This window comes from Schistocerca piceifrons, chromosome 5 (genome assembly GCF_021461385.2).
Source record: "Schistocerca piceifrons isolate TAMUIC-IGC-003096 chromosome 5, iqSchPice1.1, whole genome shotgun sequence".
In the NCBI taxonomy this organism is placed as follows: Eukaryota; Metazoa; Arthropoda; class Insecta; order Orthoptera; family Acrididae; genus Schistocerca; species Schistocerca piceifrons.
In genome coordinates this window covers 318,752,212-318,768,220 of record NC_060142.1, presented here as the reverse complement: position 1 = coordinate 318,768,220, position 16,009 = coordinate 318,752,212, and the positions used below count along the sequence as shown (strand labels likewise).

At 40.8% G+C, this 16,009-nt stretch overlaps 1 protein-coding gene across 1 annotated transcript in view; it reads right to left on the bottom strand.

Annotated features, from left to right (window-relative positions):
- Positions 1-546: 546 nt before the first annotated feature.
- The window catches only part of LOC124798969 (whirlin-like), a 569,605-nt gene continuing 554,142 nt past the window's right edge, over positions 547-16,009 (bottom strand). The window contains exons 5-6 of the mRNA XM_047262505.1: positions 9,122-9,404; positions 547-1,962 (exon numbers count right to left, since the gene is read on the bottom strand). Coding sequence (XP_047118461.1) covers positions 1,802-1,962; positions 9,122-9,404 — 444 coding nt within the window. The 3' untranslated portion in view covers positions 547-1,801. The remainder of the gene's footprint in view (positions 1,963-9,121; positions 9,405-16,009) is intronic.

Here is a 16,009-nt window from a genome sequence, read left to right as displayed (position 1 = left end):
TCGCTTGGTTCCCTAAAACTAAAAAAGGCAGAGATACAACAATTGGGCACAGGGACGGTAGTAAGGACTGAACTCGAGCCAAAGACTGAGCAGTCTCATGCGCCATCATCTACACTATGAGAACAACTGACACTAATTTTATCTGGCAGGTGACTTGAATTTGTATGTGAAATGGCTTAATTGAATAACTTAAATGCTAATTAACTCCTAACCAGCACAACACATCAATATTTTTTTTTCTTTACAATTATTTCTCTGCACAAGCAACCCTGCAACACCCTTACAAACTTTTCAGACTGTTTCTGATTGTCCTATATAATGTATCATGTTTCTCTTACTTTTCTTGAATTAAACGATTTTATTTTTCTATTTCCCCATACTATAAAGGGCTTGTCATTTCTGAAAACTTATGCATAGTGCCATTCAAATAACAGAACTGCCACCACCGATGTGCAGATCACACATTAAGTAAGAATAAAATAGTGAAAGGAAACTCTTGTGAACTACAAGCACAATGAGAATGACAATTTTTTTATGTGTGACAATACTTTATTTTATAGGTACACAGAGAAACAGTATTCTCAGAAAAGTGACTAGTAACTGCACACTACACATACTATTGTTTCTAATTTTAGATCAGTATAAGAGATTACTTCAATACCTAAGCTGCCATGAAAAAAGACGGCTGCAAAAAAATTGCAGTTTCTTTTTTTTCCCCCTTAAACAGCACCTTAAATAAATGCGAGTCTTAACGCTCCACTGAATGCTGAACTTCTCAGTCAGGTTAAATTTTTGTAATATATACTGTTATTTGAAAGCTATTAACCATGCATGAGATAACAGCACCTCAACACATCTGTGCTGACAATTTTCAATGTAATGCTAACAGGGTTTAACAACAGTATATTGCAATAAATTGTCTTACTGATAGTGGAATAAATCTGTTTGAAAAAGACAGGTATTTTAGATTCATGTACGTATCTATAACAGTTCTAACCTGTCACAAATACAGCAGCATATTACTGGTACATATAAAAGAGCCTTTTGACAACAGTTGCAAATTCTGAAGTAATCTTATGTACAAAGATGTCCTTACTGCATCAGCTAAAGGGAAAACAAACAACTAAAACCAGTTGTGGTAACTTAACATCTATGTGATCAGAACAGATACTCTTTGAATCATTACAGAATAATGTTTACAATTGTCTGAAGATGACTGGAAAGGTCTGATACCTTGGAATGCATATTTGCATCCTTTCTTGTTACAATAAAAATCTGTGTTCCAAAAATGTTCAATTTCTTTCAAGATAGAACTACCAACTCAATGATACATCACACACTTTGGAAGAGTGCTGTGTTATATCTTAATATTCTCAGTATCACAGGCAGAACAAATACAAGTACTCATTTAAAGCTACCACATGTAAATGTAATATTACAACTTGAGAAAACAGCAACTAACTTACAATATAACAAAAATTATATATTAAATGGAACTTACTAACTTGTATATTATCCACTGTACAGGTAAAGCACATATACTAAAAATTTCTGTTCAATATTTATCAAAAAAGGTCTTCTTGTACACAGTCACTTTTCTCTCTCTCTCTGCTTCAGAATACACAAGTTAAATACAACTTTTCGAGCATAAAACAAAGAGAGTAAGTTCTTCAGTCAAAGATAAAACTGTCTGTTTCATTCAGCATAAGGACTAGCACCTCATATCAGTTCACAATTTGCAGCGTCAACTGACACAGGAAACTGCATTGTGAGTGGCATTATAGCAACACTACAAATGCTTTTACGCCAGAGGCCGCGGAAGTGATTCTCGTCGACGTTTTGGTATTCTGCGTCCAATATGAATCAGCATTTGTCCACTTTTAAAGTCCTTGAAAACAGCTATGGCTTCCTGATGGCTCAGACCATGTAACGGCTTGCCGTTGACAGCTAGAATCTCATCACCTGTAAGTGAGAAACAATTACAATACTATTATTTCCTGCAAAGACTTTCCAAAATACAATATTGAACCATGTTCAGTGATGGCATTTAATCGATACATAATGTCACAAATGATTCCAAGCATGAAGGGAACAGAAGTATTAAACAATTAATGAAATGAAAAGCTGTTTCCTTCACTGAAAGAAGAAGTTGAAATTTTACTATCAAAGCTAAATTACTGAACTGGAATATTCCAGAAGTTATTCAGGAATAACTGTTGCTAAACAAAAAATAGAAATATGTTCACCATTCTGCACTGTAAGATGTGATCACGAGTCTAGATGCTGATCAAGAACGGGGTAAATCTGTTTTCAGCCCACAGCCTGAAAGTATTTTCCCTTGTTTAAGACTTCCAGTTCTGTTAACAACATTCATAACACAGCTCTACAAAATAAAATTTTTTTTTCGTTGCCAGGGAAGTTTGAACGAAAATGGGATATTGTTATGATATTCATTCCGAGTATATTTGTACTTTTTCCAAATTGGCTCTGGTTTTTGAGATATAGGTTATTTGTGGAAATGAGAGTTTCATGTGGATAATATCGACTGCAGGGTCCATATATGGTGTAATGTATTTGCTACCCGTTTTTTAATTAGTGATATTGTACTATCTTTATTAAACAATTGTGCTCAGGGAGTGCATCTGTGTGGTTGAGGATTACATCATGCAAACATCACACTGTCAGCATGTGTTCAGTCCTGTTGTGCGGTGCGTGTGTTGAAGATATTGAGGGTTGTGCAGATTTGAATTCGGCGGTACTCGACATTCATTTGTTGGCCGAGGTAATCCCCGCAACAGCCGATAGGTAGCGTTCAGTGTAAACAAGAAAAATGGCGATGGTTGAAAGTCACACACATGTGCAGTGCAGCTTCAAGGAGATAGAACCTTTTCATCGTGACGTAGCAAATAAGAGGTGAGTATTCATTTCACACAAAACAATTAATGATGTTTGTTGGATGTGACTGACATGCAAATACAAGAAAGTTCTGCATAATATGTAGTATTTGTGCAATTTTGTTTTAGGAAAACATGAGATCTTCACGCCGTCTTTGCGTGAACCATCCAGATGAGTTCTGCTACATTTGCGGTGAATACGTTCTTCAAAAGAACAGGAAGAATATAACTCCTTTTGTGAAGGAAGCATATCTGGCATATTTCGGAATTAAACTTGGAGATCAAGACAAGGCGTGGGCACCCCATAAAGTTTGTAAATGCTGTGTGGAGTGCTTACGGCAGTGGAGAAATCGAAAAAGGAAAAGCTTAAACTTCGGAGTGCCTATGGTATGGCGAGAGCAGAAGAACCATACAGATGATTGCTATTTTTGCATTGTTAATGTGAAAGGTTTTAATAGGTTCAAGAAACGAAAGTGGGAATATCCCGATTTGGAGTCAGCAAGAAGACCGGTGGTGCACAGCAACGATGTTCCTGTACCAACCTTCACAACATTACCCACACTAACATCATCAGATGACGATGTGCACGGCGAGGAATGTACAAGTAATGGTTCGGAATACGAAGGACGTGAGACACAACCCCAGCAGTTCGACCAGAAGGAGCTCAGTGACTTGATACGAGAACTCAATCTTTCAAAGCAAGCATCAGAACTCTTAGCATCCAGGCTTAAGGAAAAGAACTGTCTTCATCCAAGTGTTAAAATAACAGCTTACCGGACGAGAGAAGAAAACCTTCTTCCATACTTCAACCAAGAAGAGGTTATAGTGTATTGCAGCAATATACCTGGACTTTTACTTGAATTGGGGCTGCCGGAATATAGACCAGAGGACTGGCGTCTCTTCATAGACAGTTCCACTAGAAGTTTAAAATGTGTTCTCCTACACAATGGCAATCGTTACGCATCTATTCCAATTGCCCACTCAACAAAACTTTGTGAAGCATATGCTAACATCAAGATGGTTCTGCAGAAAATTCAGTATATGCAGCACCAGTGGTTGATTTGTGTTGATTTGAAAATGGTGAACTTCTTGCTTGGACAACAAAGTGGATACACAAAGCACCCATGTTTTATCTGCATGTGGGATAGTAGGGCAAAGCACGAACATTGGAAGCAGAAAACATGGCCTCCAAGGGAACATATGGCTGTTGGTGAAGCAAACATCATTAATGAACCTCTGGTTAGTAGGGACAAGAATGTTCTTCCACCATTACATATTAAGTTAGGACTAATGAAGCAATTCACCAAAGCTTTAGACAGAAATGGTAATTGCTTCACATACATCTGCAATACGTTCCCTGGACTCAGTAGTGATAAACTTAAGGCAGGAATATTTGATGGGCCTCAAATTCGCAGGCTCATCAACGATACCAATTTTACAAGTGTCATGACTGTCACTGAAGCATCGGCCTGGAACAGTTTTGTCGCTGTTGTAAAATGTTTTTCGGGCAATCATAAAGCTCCCAATTACGAGGAACTGGTCAAAAACATGCTCACTAACTTTCAAAACTTAGGAGCTAACATGAGCATAAAATTGCACTTCCTTCACAGCCACTTGGATCGATTTCCTCGTAATCTAGGTGATTTCAGTGAGGAACAAGGAGAGCGGTTCCATCAAGATATGAAGGGAATAGAGGAAAGATATAAAGGAAGATGGGACAGGCATATGATGGCAGATTATTGCTGGAATCTGCAACGTGACTGTTCTGAAGAGACCTATAAAAGGAAAGCGTGCAGGAAGCGGTTCGTCATGGACGGAAAATGATATACTTATAGAGAAACTTTTCAATTATGTTTTATACGTGGACAACCTCCCCCCCATGAACCATGGACCTTGCCGTTGGTGGGGAGGCTTGCGTGCCTCAGCGATACAGATAGCCGTACCGTAGGTGCAACCACAACGGAGGGGTATCTGTTGAGAGGCCAGACAAACGTGTGGTTCCTGAAGAGGGGCAGCAGCCTTTTCAGTAGTTGCAAGGGCAACAGTCTGGATGATTGACTGATCTGGCCTTGTAACAATAACCAAAACGGCCTTGCTGTGCTGGTACTGCGAACGGCTGAAAGCAAGGGGAAACTACAGCCGTAATTTTTCCCGAGGGCATGCAGCTTTACTGTATGATTAAATGATGATGGCGTCCTCTTGGGTAAAATATTCCGGAGGTAAAATAGTCCCCCATTCGGATCTCCGGGCGGGGACTACTCAAGAGGATGTCGTTATCAGGAGAAAGAAAACTGGCGTTCTACGGATCGGAGCGTGGAATGTCAGATCCCTTAATCGGGCAGGTAGGTTAGAAAATTTAAAAAGGGAAATGGATAGGTTGAAGTTAGATATAGTGGGAATTAGTGAAGTTCGGTGGCAGGAGGAACAAGACTTCTGGTCAGGTGACTACAGGGTTATAAACACAAAATCAAATAGGGGTAATGCAGGAATAGGTTTAATAATGAATAGGAAAATAGGAATGCGGGTAAGCTACTACAAACAGCATAGTGAACGCATTATTGTGGCCAAGATAGATACGAAGCCCACGCCTACTACAGTAGTACAAGTTTATATGCCAACTAGCTCTGCAGATGACGAAGAAATTGAAGAAATGTATGATGAAATAAAAGAAATTATTCAGATTGTGAAGGGAGACGAAAATTTAATAGTCATGGGTGACTGGAATTCGAGTGTAGGAAAAGGGAGAGAAGGAAACATAGTAGGTGAATATGGATTGGGGGACAGAAATGAAAGAGGAAGCCGCCTGGTCGAATTTTGCACAGAGCACAACATAATCATAACTAACACTTGGTTTAAGAATCATGAAAGAAGGTTGTATACATGGAAGAACCCTGGAGATACTAAAAGGTATCAGATAGATTATATAATGGTAAGACAGAGATTTAGGAACCAGGTTTTAAATTGTAAGACATTTCCAGGGGCAGATGTGGACTCTGACCACAATCTATTGGTTATGACCTGTAGATTAAAACTGAAGAAACTGCAAAAAGGTGGGAATTTAAGGAGATGGGACCTGGATAAACTAAAAGAACCAGAGGTTGTACAGAGATTCAGGGAGAGCATAAGGGAGCAATTGACAGGAATGGGGGAAATAAATACAGTAGAAGAAGAATGGGTAGCTTTGAGGGATGAAGTAGTGAAGGCAGCAGAGGATCAAGTAGGTAAAAAGACGAGGGCTAGTAGAAATCCTTGGGTAACAGAAGAAATATTGAATTTAATTGATGAAAGGAGAAAATATAAAAATGCAGTAAGTGAAACAGGCAAAAAGGAATACAAACGTCTCAAAAATGAGATCGACAGGAAGTGCAAAATGGCTAAGCAGGGATGGCTAGAGGACAAATGTAAGGATGTAGAGGCCTATCTCACTAGGGGTAAGATAGATACCGCCTACAGGAAAATTAAAGAGACCTTTGGAGATAAGAGAACGACTTGTATGAATATCAAGAGCTCAGATGGAAACCCAGTTCTAAGCAAAGAAGGGAAAGCAGAAAGGTGGAAGGAGTATATAGAGGGTCTATACAAGGGCGATGTACTTGAGGACAATATTATGGAAATAGAAGAGGATGTAGATGAAGATGAAATGGGAGATATGATACTGCGTGAAGAGTTTGACAGAGCACTGAAAGACCTGAGTCGAAACAAGGCCCCCGGAGTAGACAATATTCCATTGGAACTACTGACGGCCGTGGGAGAGCCAGTCCTGACAAAACTCTACCATCTGGTGAGCAAGATGTATGAAACAGGCGAAATACCCTCAGACTCCAAGAAGAATATAATAATTCCAATCCCAAAGAAAGCAGGTGTTGACAGATGTGAAAATTACCGAACTATCAGCTTAATAAGTCACAGCTGCAAAATACTAACACGAATTCTTTACAGACGAATGGAAAAACTAGTAGAAGCCAACCTCGGGGAAGATCAGTTTGGATTCCGTAGAAACACTGGAACACGTGAGGCAATACTGACCTTACGACTTATCTTAGAAGAAAGATTAAGGAAAGGCAAACCTACGTTTCTAGCATTTGTAGACTTCAAGAAAGCTTTTGACAATGTTGACTGGAATACTCTCTTTCAAATTCTAAAGGTGGCAGGGGTAAAATACAGGGAGCGAAAGGCTATTTACAATTTGTACAGAAACCAGATGGCAGTTATAAGAGTCGAGGGACATAAAAGGGAAGCAGTGGTTGGGAAGGGAGTAAGACAGGGTTGTAGCATCTCCCCGATGTTGTTCAATCTGTATATTGAGCAAGCAGTAAAGGAAACAAAAGAAAAATTCGGAGTAGGTATTAAAATTCATGGAGAAGAAATAAAAACTTTGAGGTTCGCCGATGACATTGTAATTCTGTCAGAGACAGCAAAGGACTTGGAAGAGCAGTTGAATGGAATGGACAGTGTCTTGAAAGGAGGATATAAGATGAACATCAACAAAAGCAAAACAAGGATAATGGAATGTAGTCTAATTAATTCGGGTGATGCTGAGGGAATTAGATTAGGAAATGAGGCACTTAAAGTAGTAAAGGAGTTTTGCTATTTGGGGAGCAAAATAACTGATGATGGTCGAAGTAGAGAGGATATAAAATGTAGGCTGGCAATGGCAAGGAAAGCGTTTCTGAAGAAGAGAAATTTGTTAACATCCAGTATAGATTTAAGTGTCAGGAAGTCATTTCTGAAAGTATTCGTATGGAGTGTAGCCATGTATGGAAGTGAAACATGGACGATAAATAGTTTGGACAAGAAGAGAATAGAAGCTTTCGAAATGTGGTGCTACAGAAGAATGCTGAAGATTAGATGGGTAGATCACATAACTAATGAGGAAGTTTTGAATAGGATTTGGGAGAAGAGAAGTTTGTGGCACAACTTGACCAGAAGAAGGGATCGATTGGTAGGACTTGTTCTGAGGCATCAAGGGATCACCAATTTAGTATTGGAGGGCAGCGTGGAGGGTAAACATCGTAGAGGGAGACCAAGAGATGAATACACTAAGCAGATTCAGAAGGATGTAGGTTGCAGTAGGTACCGGGAGATGAAAAAGCTTGCACAGGATAGAGTTGCATGGAGAGCTGCATCAAACCAGTCTCAGGATTGAAGACCACAACAACAACAACACGTGGACAAATGCCTAGAAGCTATTTATAAAGATTATTTTCTTTTTTCATTGTAGTTTGTAGCGTTCGAGTTCAGTATTAGCAATTTTTTCTAATTTTTTGAATAAATCATGCATTATCTCAAAAACTAGAGCCAAACTGCATAAATGGTTGCTATATTCGTCCTCAGCACCACTAACCCATCCTAAAGCCACTCAAATATCCTTGGCAAGAAAATGAGTGTTGACCAGTGTAATTTTTGCTACATATCATCATTTTCAAAAAAATTTCTAGTTTATAATTAGACTTTTGTGTTCCTGCAATATGCCATTCAAAAAGTGAAAATGAAGTAAAGTTGGTTAGAGTCCAGTGTTCTCATGATCACCAGGTCATTGGAGATGATACATGTGCTTACCGTAGACTGAACAGCACTGTGAGATGGTGTTACTCACTGCCATCTTCAAAAAACCATCTCAGCATGTGCCTACAGTAACATAATGATACCACAACAATGGAAATGGGTCCATGCACTCACTGATGAGTGCAATGGGAGAGTGAGGTCATCAATATTTCACTCACTGCAGGGTGATAGTGGAGGTGACATGATTCTCTCAACTTTGTATCCATGAAATGTGCAGTGTTAATGATTTTAATAAGTGTTGGCAAGTGCAATAATGATGAACATCAGACTGGAAATAAAATGAAGGAAGTGACGTGCAACAAGGAAATGCAGCTAAATCGCTAGGGCGACCATTAAAGGTGCTGCTGAGACTAATACTTTGATCCAACTGATCACTATTTGTACTGTCCAAAGTCCTCTAGGCACTGCAGTTTTAATTAGTTGTGCACATTATCATAACTAGAAACAAGGAATACCAGTTGCTTTGCACTGATGTTGCTCCTGAAAGCCATACATTACTGGACCATCACCAGTGAACGATGGACTGAGGCAGTGGTTGCAGGCCATGAGGCACATTTTCCCTTCCATGCAATAAAGTATTTATGACATACACCAGAAAAATTATGTGGGGCAGCTGATGTTAAGGTACAGAATGAACATTGCTGTATCACATGTAATCATACCTTCCTTGAGCCTCCCGCAGTCTGCAGCTTGTCCATGAGGAAACACAGTCTTGACATAGATGCCCATAGAACCGCGTGGGGAATCGCGACCACCGACGATGCTGAACCCGAGCCCTTTGTGGCCCGGCCCCTTGGTGAAGGCAACAGTCAGGATGGTGAAGGAAGCCCCACGGCCGTGGCGTGGCAGCGTGCAGAAACGGCTCTCCTCCTCTCCGTCTGCTGCACCCTCACCCTCCGCTTCCTCCTCCACCACTTCTGATATGCGCTCTCCAGTTGATGCCGCCTGTGGACAAAAGTCAAAGTGTGACTCTACCAACATCACGGAGTTTTGATAGGCGTTGTTCAAGAGTAGCTATCTAAATATATCTGATAAACTGAGTTGTGTTCCTCCAGCTAGTGGCTAAATGGGGGAGTCTTCCATTCCAAAGAGTTCAGTGAGGGAAATTAGTTGCTGGAAATTGCTTATAAGAGGAACACTCAAAAAATGGCAACAAGACCTGTATCCTGGCAGTTAGAAAGGCAAGTGTTAAGGCTGGGGCAGCTATTTGGGCAGCTTCTGGGCAATCCTCTTGATGACCATACTGTACTACTGTTCTGCTACTAACTCTATCTGCAGCTACTAGTATAACAATGATGATGACCACTTCTGCACTAACACTGTGCCTTTTTCAGATTACATTGCACCACAGAGCCATCATAGCTGTACGGGGTGTTTCCGTAAGTGTGTGTGCAAAAATTTAACAGGACATAGAGGATGCTCCACGGAACAATTTGAGATAGTGAACCTAGGGTGTGAGATGCCATCTTAAGGAGATAATAGGAATAAGATCACATTACTGTGTACCTTTTTATTTAAATTAGTTACAGTTAACTGCCAATACCATCACTGACACAATTAACATTCCACTTGTATTGCATTTTACAAAATGTGCTGAAACTGACAAGCATCGTGGTTGTGCGGTAGCGTTCTCGCTTCCCACGCCCGGGTTCCCGGGTTCGATTCCCGGCGGGGTCAGGGATTTTCTCTGCCTCGTGATGGCTGGGTGTTGTGTGCTGTCCTTAGGTTAGTTAGGTTTAAGTAGTTCTAAGTTCTAGGGGACTGATGACCATAGATGTTAAGTCCCATAGTGCTCAGAGCCATTTGAACCATTTGACAGGCATCAAGTTTAATGCAAGAATGACATTGGTGGACAAGATTCTGACACACTCTAACGAAAATCCCTAGTATGTTTCGAATTACATCATAGGCATCTACAATTCAGACAGCTAATTCCACCTCCGTATCCACTGAGGTCTCATAAGTGACTTTGGATAACCCCATAGCAAATACTCAAGGGGATTCAGGACAGGTAAACTCGCTGACCATGGAATAGGACCTCCCCTTCCAATCCAGCGACCAGGAAATACAGCGTTGAGGTGGTTACAGATATCCACACTGAAGTGAGGCGGTGCATCGTCATGTTGTATTCACATCCTCTTATGAAGAGCCAGGGGTATGTTCTGCAACATCTCAATTAGAATACTTCGCACGCCCTTAACTACATGGGGCCATCCAAACTTCCTAGTAATGAGGCTGGTCCTCTTTGTTTCCTCGCAGGAAATAAGGAATGTAATGTAAATAAACAGCACAGTAGGTGTAAACTTGTACGCATGTTAGTTGTAAATAAGCTGGGAAATAGTAATGCTAGACAAAGCAATAGACAAGTTTACTTCCATATATCCTTAAGCTGGCTTTTCTGACCCCAGGTTCCCTACCCCAAATTGTTCAGTGGAGCAGTCTCTATGTCCTGTTAGATTTTTGCACGCTCTTACAAAAACACCCTATATAGAGTCTGACTCATTAAGTTCCCAGAATATTGTAGACTGCTACACCACACACCATTAGACCCTCCTGAAAGTATTCAGTTTCTGGATTTTGGAGCAGATATGTCTGGTGTTGTTCAGTACCTCACTTTTGTATTTAACGTCTCTTCACCCTAACCCACGGTGCTACTGCCCTCCATATGTGGCTGTTCTAGTAAAAGAATTTAGTGGATGGCTTGTTTCTTGAAGGAGCCTGACACATTTAAATTAGCAGCACAATGGCAATTGTCCTCCGTTATCTTAAAAGCAATTTAACTTGCACAGTGGCAATTGTCCTCAGTTATCTTACAAGCAATTTAACTTCTTATGTATTTGATGATGGTTTGTGGGGCACTCAACATCGTGGACATCAGCGCCCATACAACTTTCCAATCTTTCTATTTCCCATCTCGACACTTCCCGAAATGATAATGAGATGATGAGGACAACCCATTCCCCGAGAGGAGAAAATCCCTGACCCAGCCGGGATTCGAACCTGGGACCCTGTGATGCGTAGGCAGCAACGCAAGCTCACTAGACCATGAGCTGCGGACTTCTTACGTATTTGTATTATGACATGTGAGTTAAACGTCGCGGCCCAATGAGCTACTTCACTAACGGAAGGTAAATAAAAGATGTTGCAAGCCACGCATAGCATTTATACCTAATGTGCCACAGGCCAGTGTCACTAATCACATCGACGACAGGAAAAAAAAGTTTGATAACATGAATAGGTGCAATATGCTCAAACATTGTTGAAAAATTCTTATTAACTATTAGGAAAGACGAGTATGTACAAGAACGAAAAAAGTAATAATAAGAATGGAAGACAAAAAATAAGCTCTCGGAATTAAAGGGGCGTAAGGCAGAGATGAAGTATTTTCCCATTTTATTCACCCTGTACACCGAACACGCAACGACCGAAATACGGGAAAGGTTCAGGAGTGGGATTAAAATTCACAGACAGCAAATCATGGAAGGATTAAGGTAATTACCAATTGCAGAAAAGAAATTAGCGACAACTTAACATCGAGATTGGGGACAGATGAAGTGAAGGAATTTCATTCACCTATATTTAAGAGTGCACCATTTTCAGGCGTCTCCAAGATGATGAAAATTTTGTGTGGCTCGATGGCCGGGCGGTGCATTGCAACCCACTTCGGTGACCTGTTTGTCCCTAATCCATCCCATTTATCCAACTGTGGAAAGAGGACCTACAGTTTTATCACAAGACCACTAGACCATGTCCTTTATGTAAAATGGGTAATATGAATGAATCTTCATAACACAGCTCGACAGAGGGCGCAATTACAACGATGTCCGCTTCGGCATTCTCACACTGATCAGCCAAAACATTACGACCACCGCCCACCGAGAATTTGCATGCCTCCTGGGGGCTTTGCGGGCACGTGACGCGGTAACCCAAGTATGTAAGCGGGGCAGACACGGGCAGGGGATCACCTTAGCGAAGATTATGGGATACACATGGGGAAGTCCATTGAGATAAGCGACGTTGACAAAGGGCAGATTATTTATTACGTACAGTCTGTGAACGAGTATCTCGAAAACGGCGAGGCTGGTATAATGTTCACGTATTACTATCGTGAGCGTCTACGGAAACAGGAGGGGCAGTGAGACTACCACTAGGTGCTAAATGGTTGGACGTTCACGATTTTTCACAGAACGTGGGCTGCGGAGGCTAGACTGCTCTGTACAGTAGGATAGATAGTGATCTGTGGCATCTCTGCCGAAAGCACGTAATACTAGTGAACAAACAAATGTTTCGGAGCACACCGTTCATCGTTGAACATGAAGCTCCACAGCAGACCACACCCACGTGTTCACATGTTGACCCAACGACATCGTCAGTTACGACTGCAGTGGACGCGGAAACATCGGGATTTGACCCTCGATCAATGGAAAAGCGTCGGCTCTTAGGGTGAATCACATTTCTGTTACACATACGCCATCATCAGGTTGAACGGCGGCTCGAAACGTGCAGCGCGCCAAGGACGCAAGCTGGTGGGAGTAGCATTATACTATGGGAGACATGCTCCTGCGCTTACGTGGGAACTGTGGCGTAATCGAAGGCACGCTGACAGTTACGGACCACCTGCATCCCTTCCTTTATGCCTGATGTCTTCCCCGACGGCGAGTCATCTTTCAGCAGTCGGAGAATCAGTGACGTGTTTCGTTCAAGACGGACAAATAATTTATGAAGCAGGTGGTTATAATGTTTTGGATCTTCAATGCATCTCCCGAAGGGCTCAAGTACATAGGAGGTTACTGGCCATACAGAGGCATCATCCCGTTATCTGCTAAGCAATGTGGCTGACGTTGCTATGAATTATTGTCTATTATAGACTGTCCAGTGGACTGCAAGGTATATAACGGTATAAAACTTCTGTGGGAAGGCACTAAGGGGCTACATATCCGCCTCTCAGGGTACTTTACATGTGAGAACAAGAGCGTTCTGTTAGGCGTCGTTTACCTACATCGATTTGACTTTGCTCACTATCGAGAGGTGTTATGACGGTTACATAGTTTTCCGCATGATGACCCGGCTTAACACGGAGGGGCCTGAAGATAGTGCACTGTATCGCGGAATTCGATAGCAAATTAAGCAGAACCTTTCAATACAGATGAAGGATTCATTCATACCTGAAGCATTTGTTCATACCAAAAGAATTCCTTCATAACTAAATAAAAACACAGTAACAGCTGGTGTCGTCCGGTCTACCTGAAGATCAATTTACGAAGTAAGGCATTTCTCTCTACGTTGCATGGAAAATAACGCATCATGGATGAAGAAAGGAAGATATATGATGTACGTACAATAAATTCCGGAACAATCGAACAATGGTTGTTGGAATGAAGTGCAGCTGGCAATCCTGCACACGCCTATGTTTAAGGGGAGTTGGAATGCCCTATCTCGCCAATGTTAAATTTGCTAACTTTGTGTACCTTTTTCTTTGGAACTATTATCTTCAGAACTTTGAAATTCTGGCAGAGGTTTTCAGCATATATTGTGAGCCCACTGAACTAGAACCAATGTTTTCTTTTTGTTGGTATAGTATTTATGAATTTTTTACCATTAAGCCATTTTTTATTGGAAAAAGTATAACATAAACTTCCCTAGTTCAGAGAATAAGCCAGTTCTTGTCATGATTCTAGTTCAGTGGCCTCTTTGAACTGTTTTGCAGCATTTCTGAAAATTTGAATGTTGTTGGTTGAGTGGTTTATGAGATAAAGGTACATGTAACACTAAAAATGTCAAATGCCAGAAAATGCGATTAAAGTAATTTATTATGAAAATTCACAAATACCTTTTATTCTATTATCAAAAGTGTCCAGCAGAGTAATCAGGGTCATCTTCTAGTTCTTCTTCTTCACCTAGAAGCTTTCTTCTCCTTGCTGCCCTTGCTTTTTTTGTATTAAATTCAGCTGCATACTGAGCCTTCCTTACTCGCACGCTGTCCAGAAGCTGAAGACCTCTGATGGTGTTGATACCAGGAGCAATGCCGAGCCTTGCCATGACCTTTAGCCTACCCATATGACCATCATTGAATGAAATAACAGCATCACTGACTCCCCATTTCAATGTTTTTATCCCAACAAATACATTCTTAGGTACACGAGTCCAAATGAGGTTGTTGAACGACTCGTTTTGATTCTGGGTACAACCATGAAGACATTTTCGCAGAAGATCAGGATGCCCCAAGTCTCTATATATTGGTTTAATTACTTCCATAACAGCCAATGGAATATAATTTTTATGGTGATAAGGATCCCCAGTAGCTTGAGATTTTCTATAATTGCACCATGACTGAGGACCATCTGGACAAGCAAAATGTTGAGGATTATCATCAGTTGATGATCGATGTAAATATGTGGCCCATACAGCTTGTCTCATTTCCTGCAAATTATTTGCATTATTTCTTATTGCCATACCATAGTATTGTTGTAATTCATTTATAATTTTATCTGACAGGCGACCTCTAATGGTTTTACCATCTGACAAAATTTTGTCCTTCAGATTCTGTTTCAGTTTCCTTAGACGAGTGCCCATTCGTTTCTGAACATGACCGACACATTCTAGTTTAGTTATTGTCTTATTGACATATGGCATGGATTCTGTAACACTTTTGTATGCCTTGGAGTCCCCATCTCCAAGGAATTTTGTGTAAAATACTCCCCGTTCTTTTTCTGATCTGCTAAACATTTTCACAGCAGCGGCAGCCTCCATGCCTCCACTCGTACCTTCATAATTCTTGCTACATATGTGAGCTGCTTCTATCTTACCAGATGCACAATGGTAACAATGTTTAGTGAGCACTTCATAGTCCAAAACTTTACCGCTGTCCACACTAGTAACAGTAGCAACAGCATTTTTGGATGTGTGACCCCTTTTCTGCCAGGTTCCATCAAAAGCAACAGGGATATCTGGGTTTCCTTCATTTATATATTTTGCTTCACTGGCAGCAGCTTTCATTGATAAATCTGCTACAGACTGAACAGCATCTCCTATCACTTCAGTGTAATTGTCAATTTTAGCAGGTGGAGGTGGAAGATTCATTATGGCACAAAATGTTTGAGCAGCAGTATGTCCTTTACCAATTGCTCTCATTGCATACATTAGCCTGATATTACTCTCAAACAAATTGCTACTGCATGTTTTAGAGCTCCAAAAACAGGTCTCATTTTCACAACTGGCACAAACTATAGCAATTTTGCAGGAAAGTCCTATAGATTTTGTTATGTTCATATCAAAAGAACCTCCACAAAGATTACAACACAAACATTTCTTCATAAACTCAGTAAAAACAGGAAAGTCGACTAAAACATATTGTTCATTAGAAGCTTCATCTGTAATTTCACTTGCACAGTTTGATAACTTCTTTTTTGATGCACTGGTGGGCGTGTCTCCTTCACACATCTCAGCTGTACAAACGTCAGAACTTTCACCAGCATCAACAGGTGCTGAAGCAGAATCACTTGAACAAACGTTATTTGTAAATCTATTACCGCGAAACTTTCGCTTTTTAA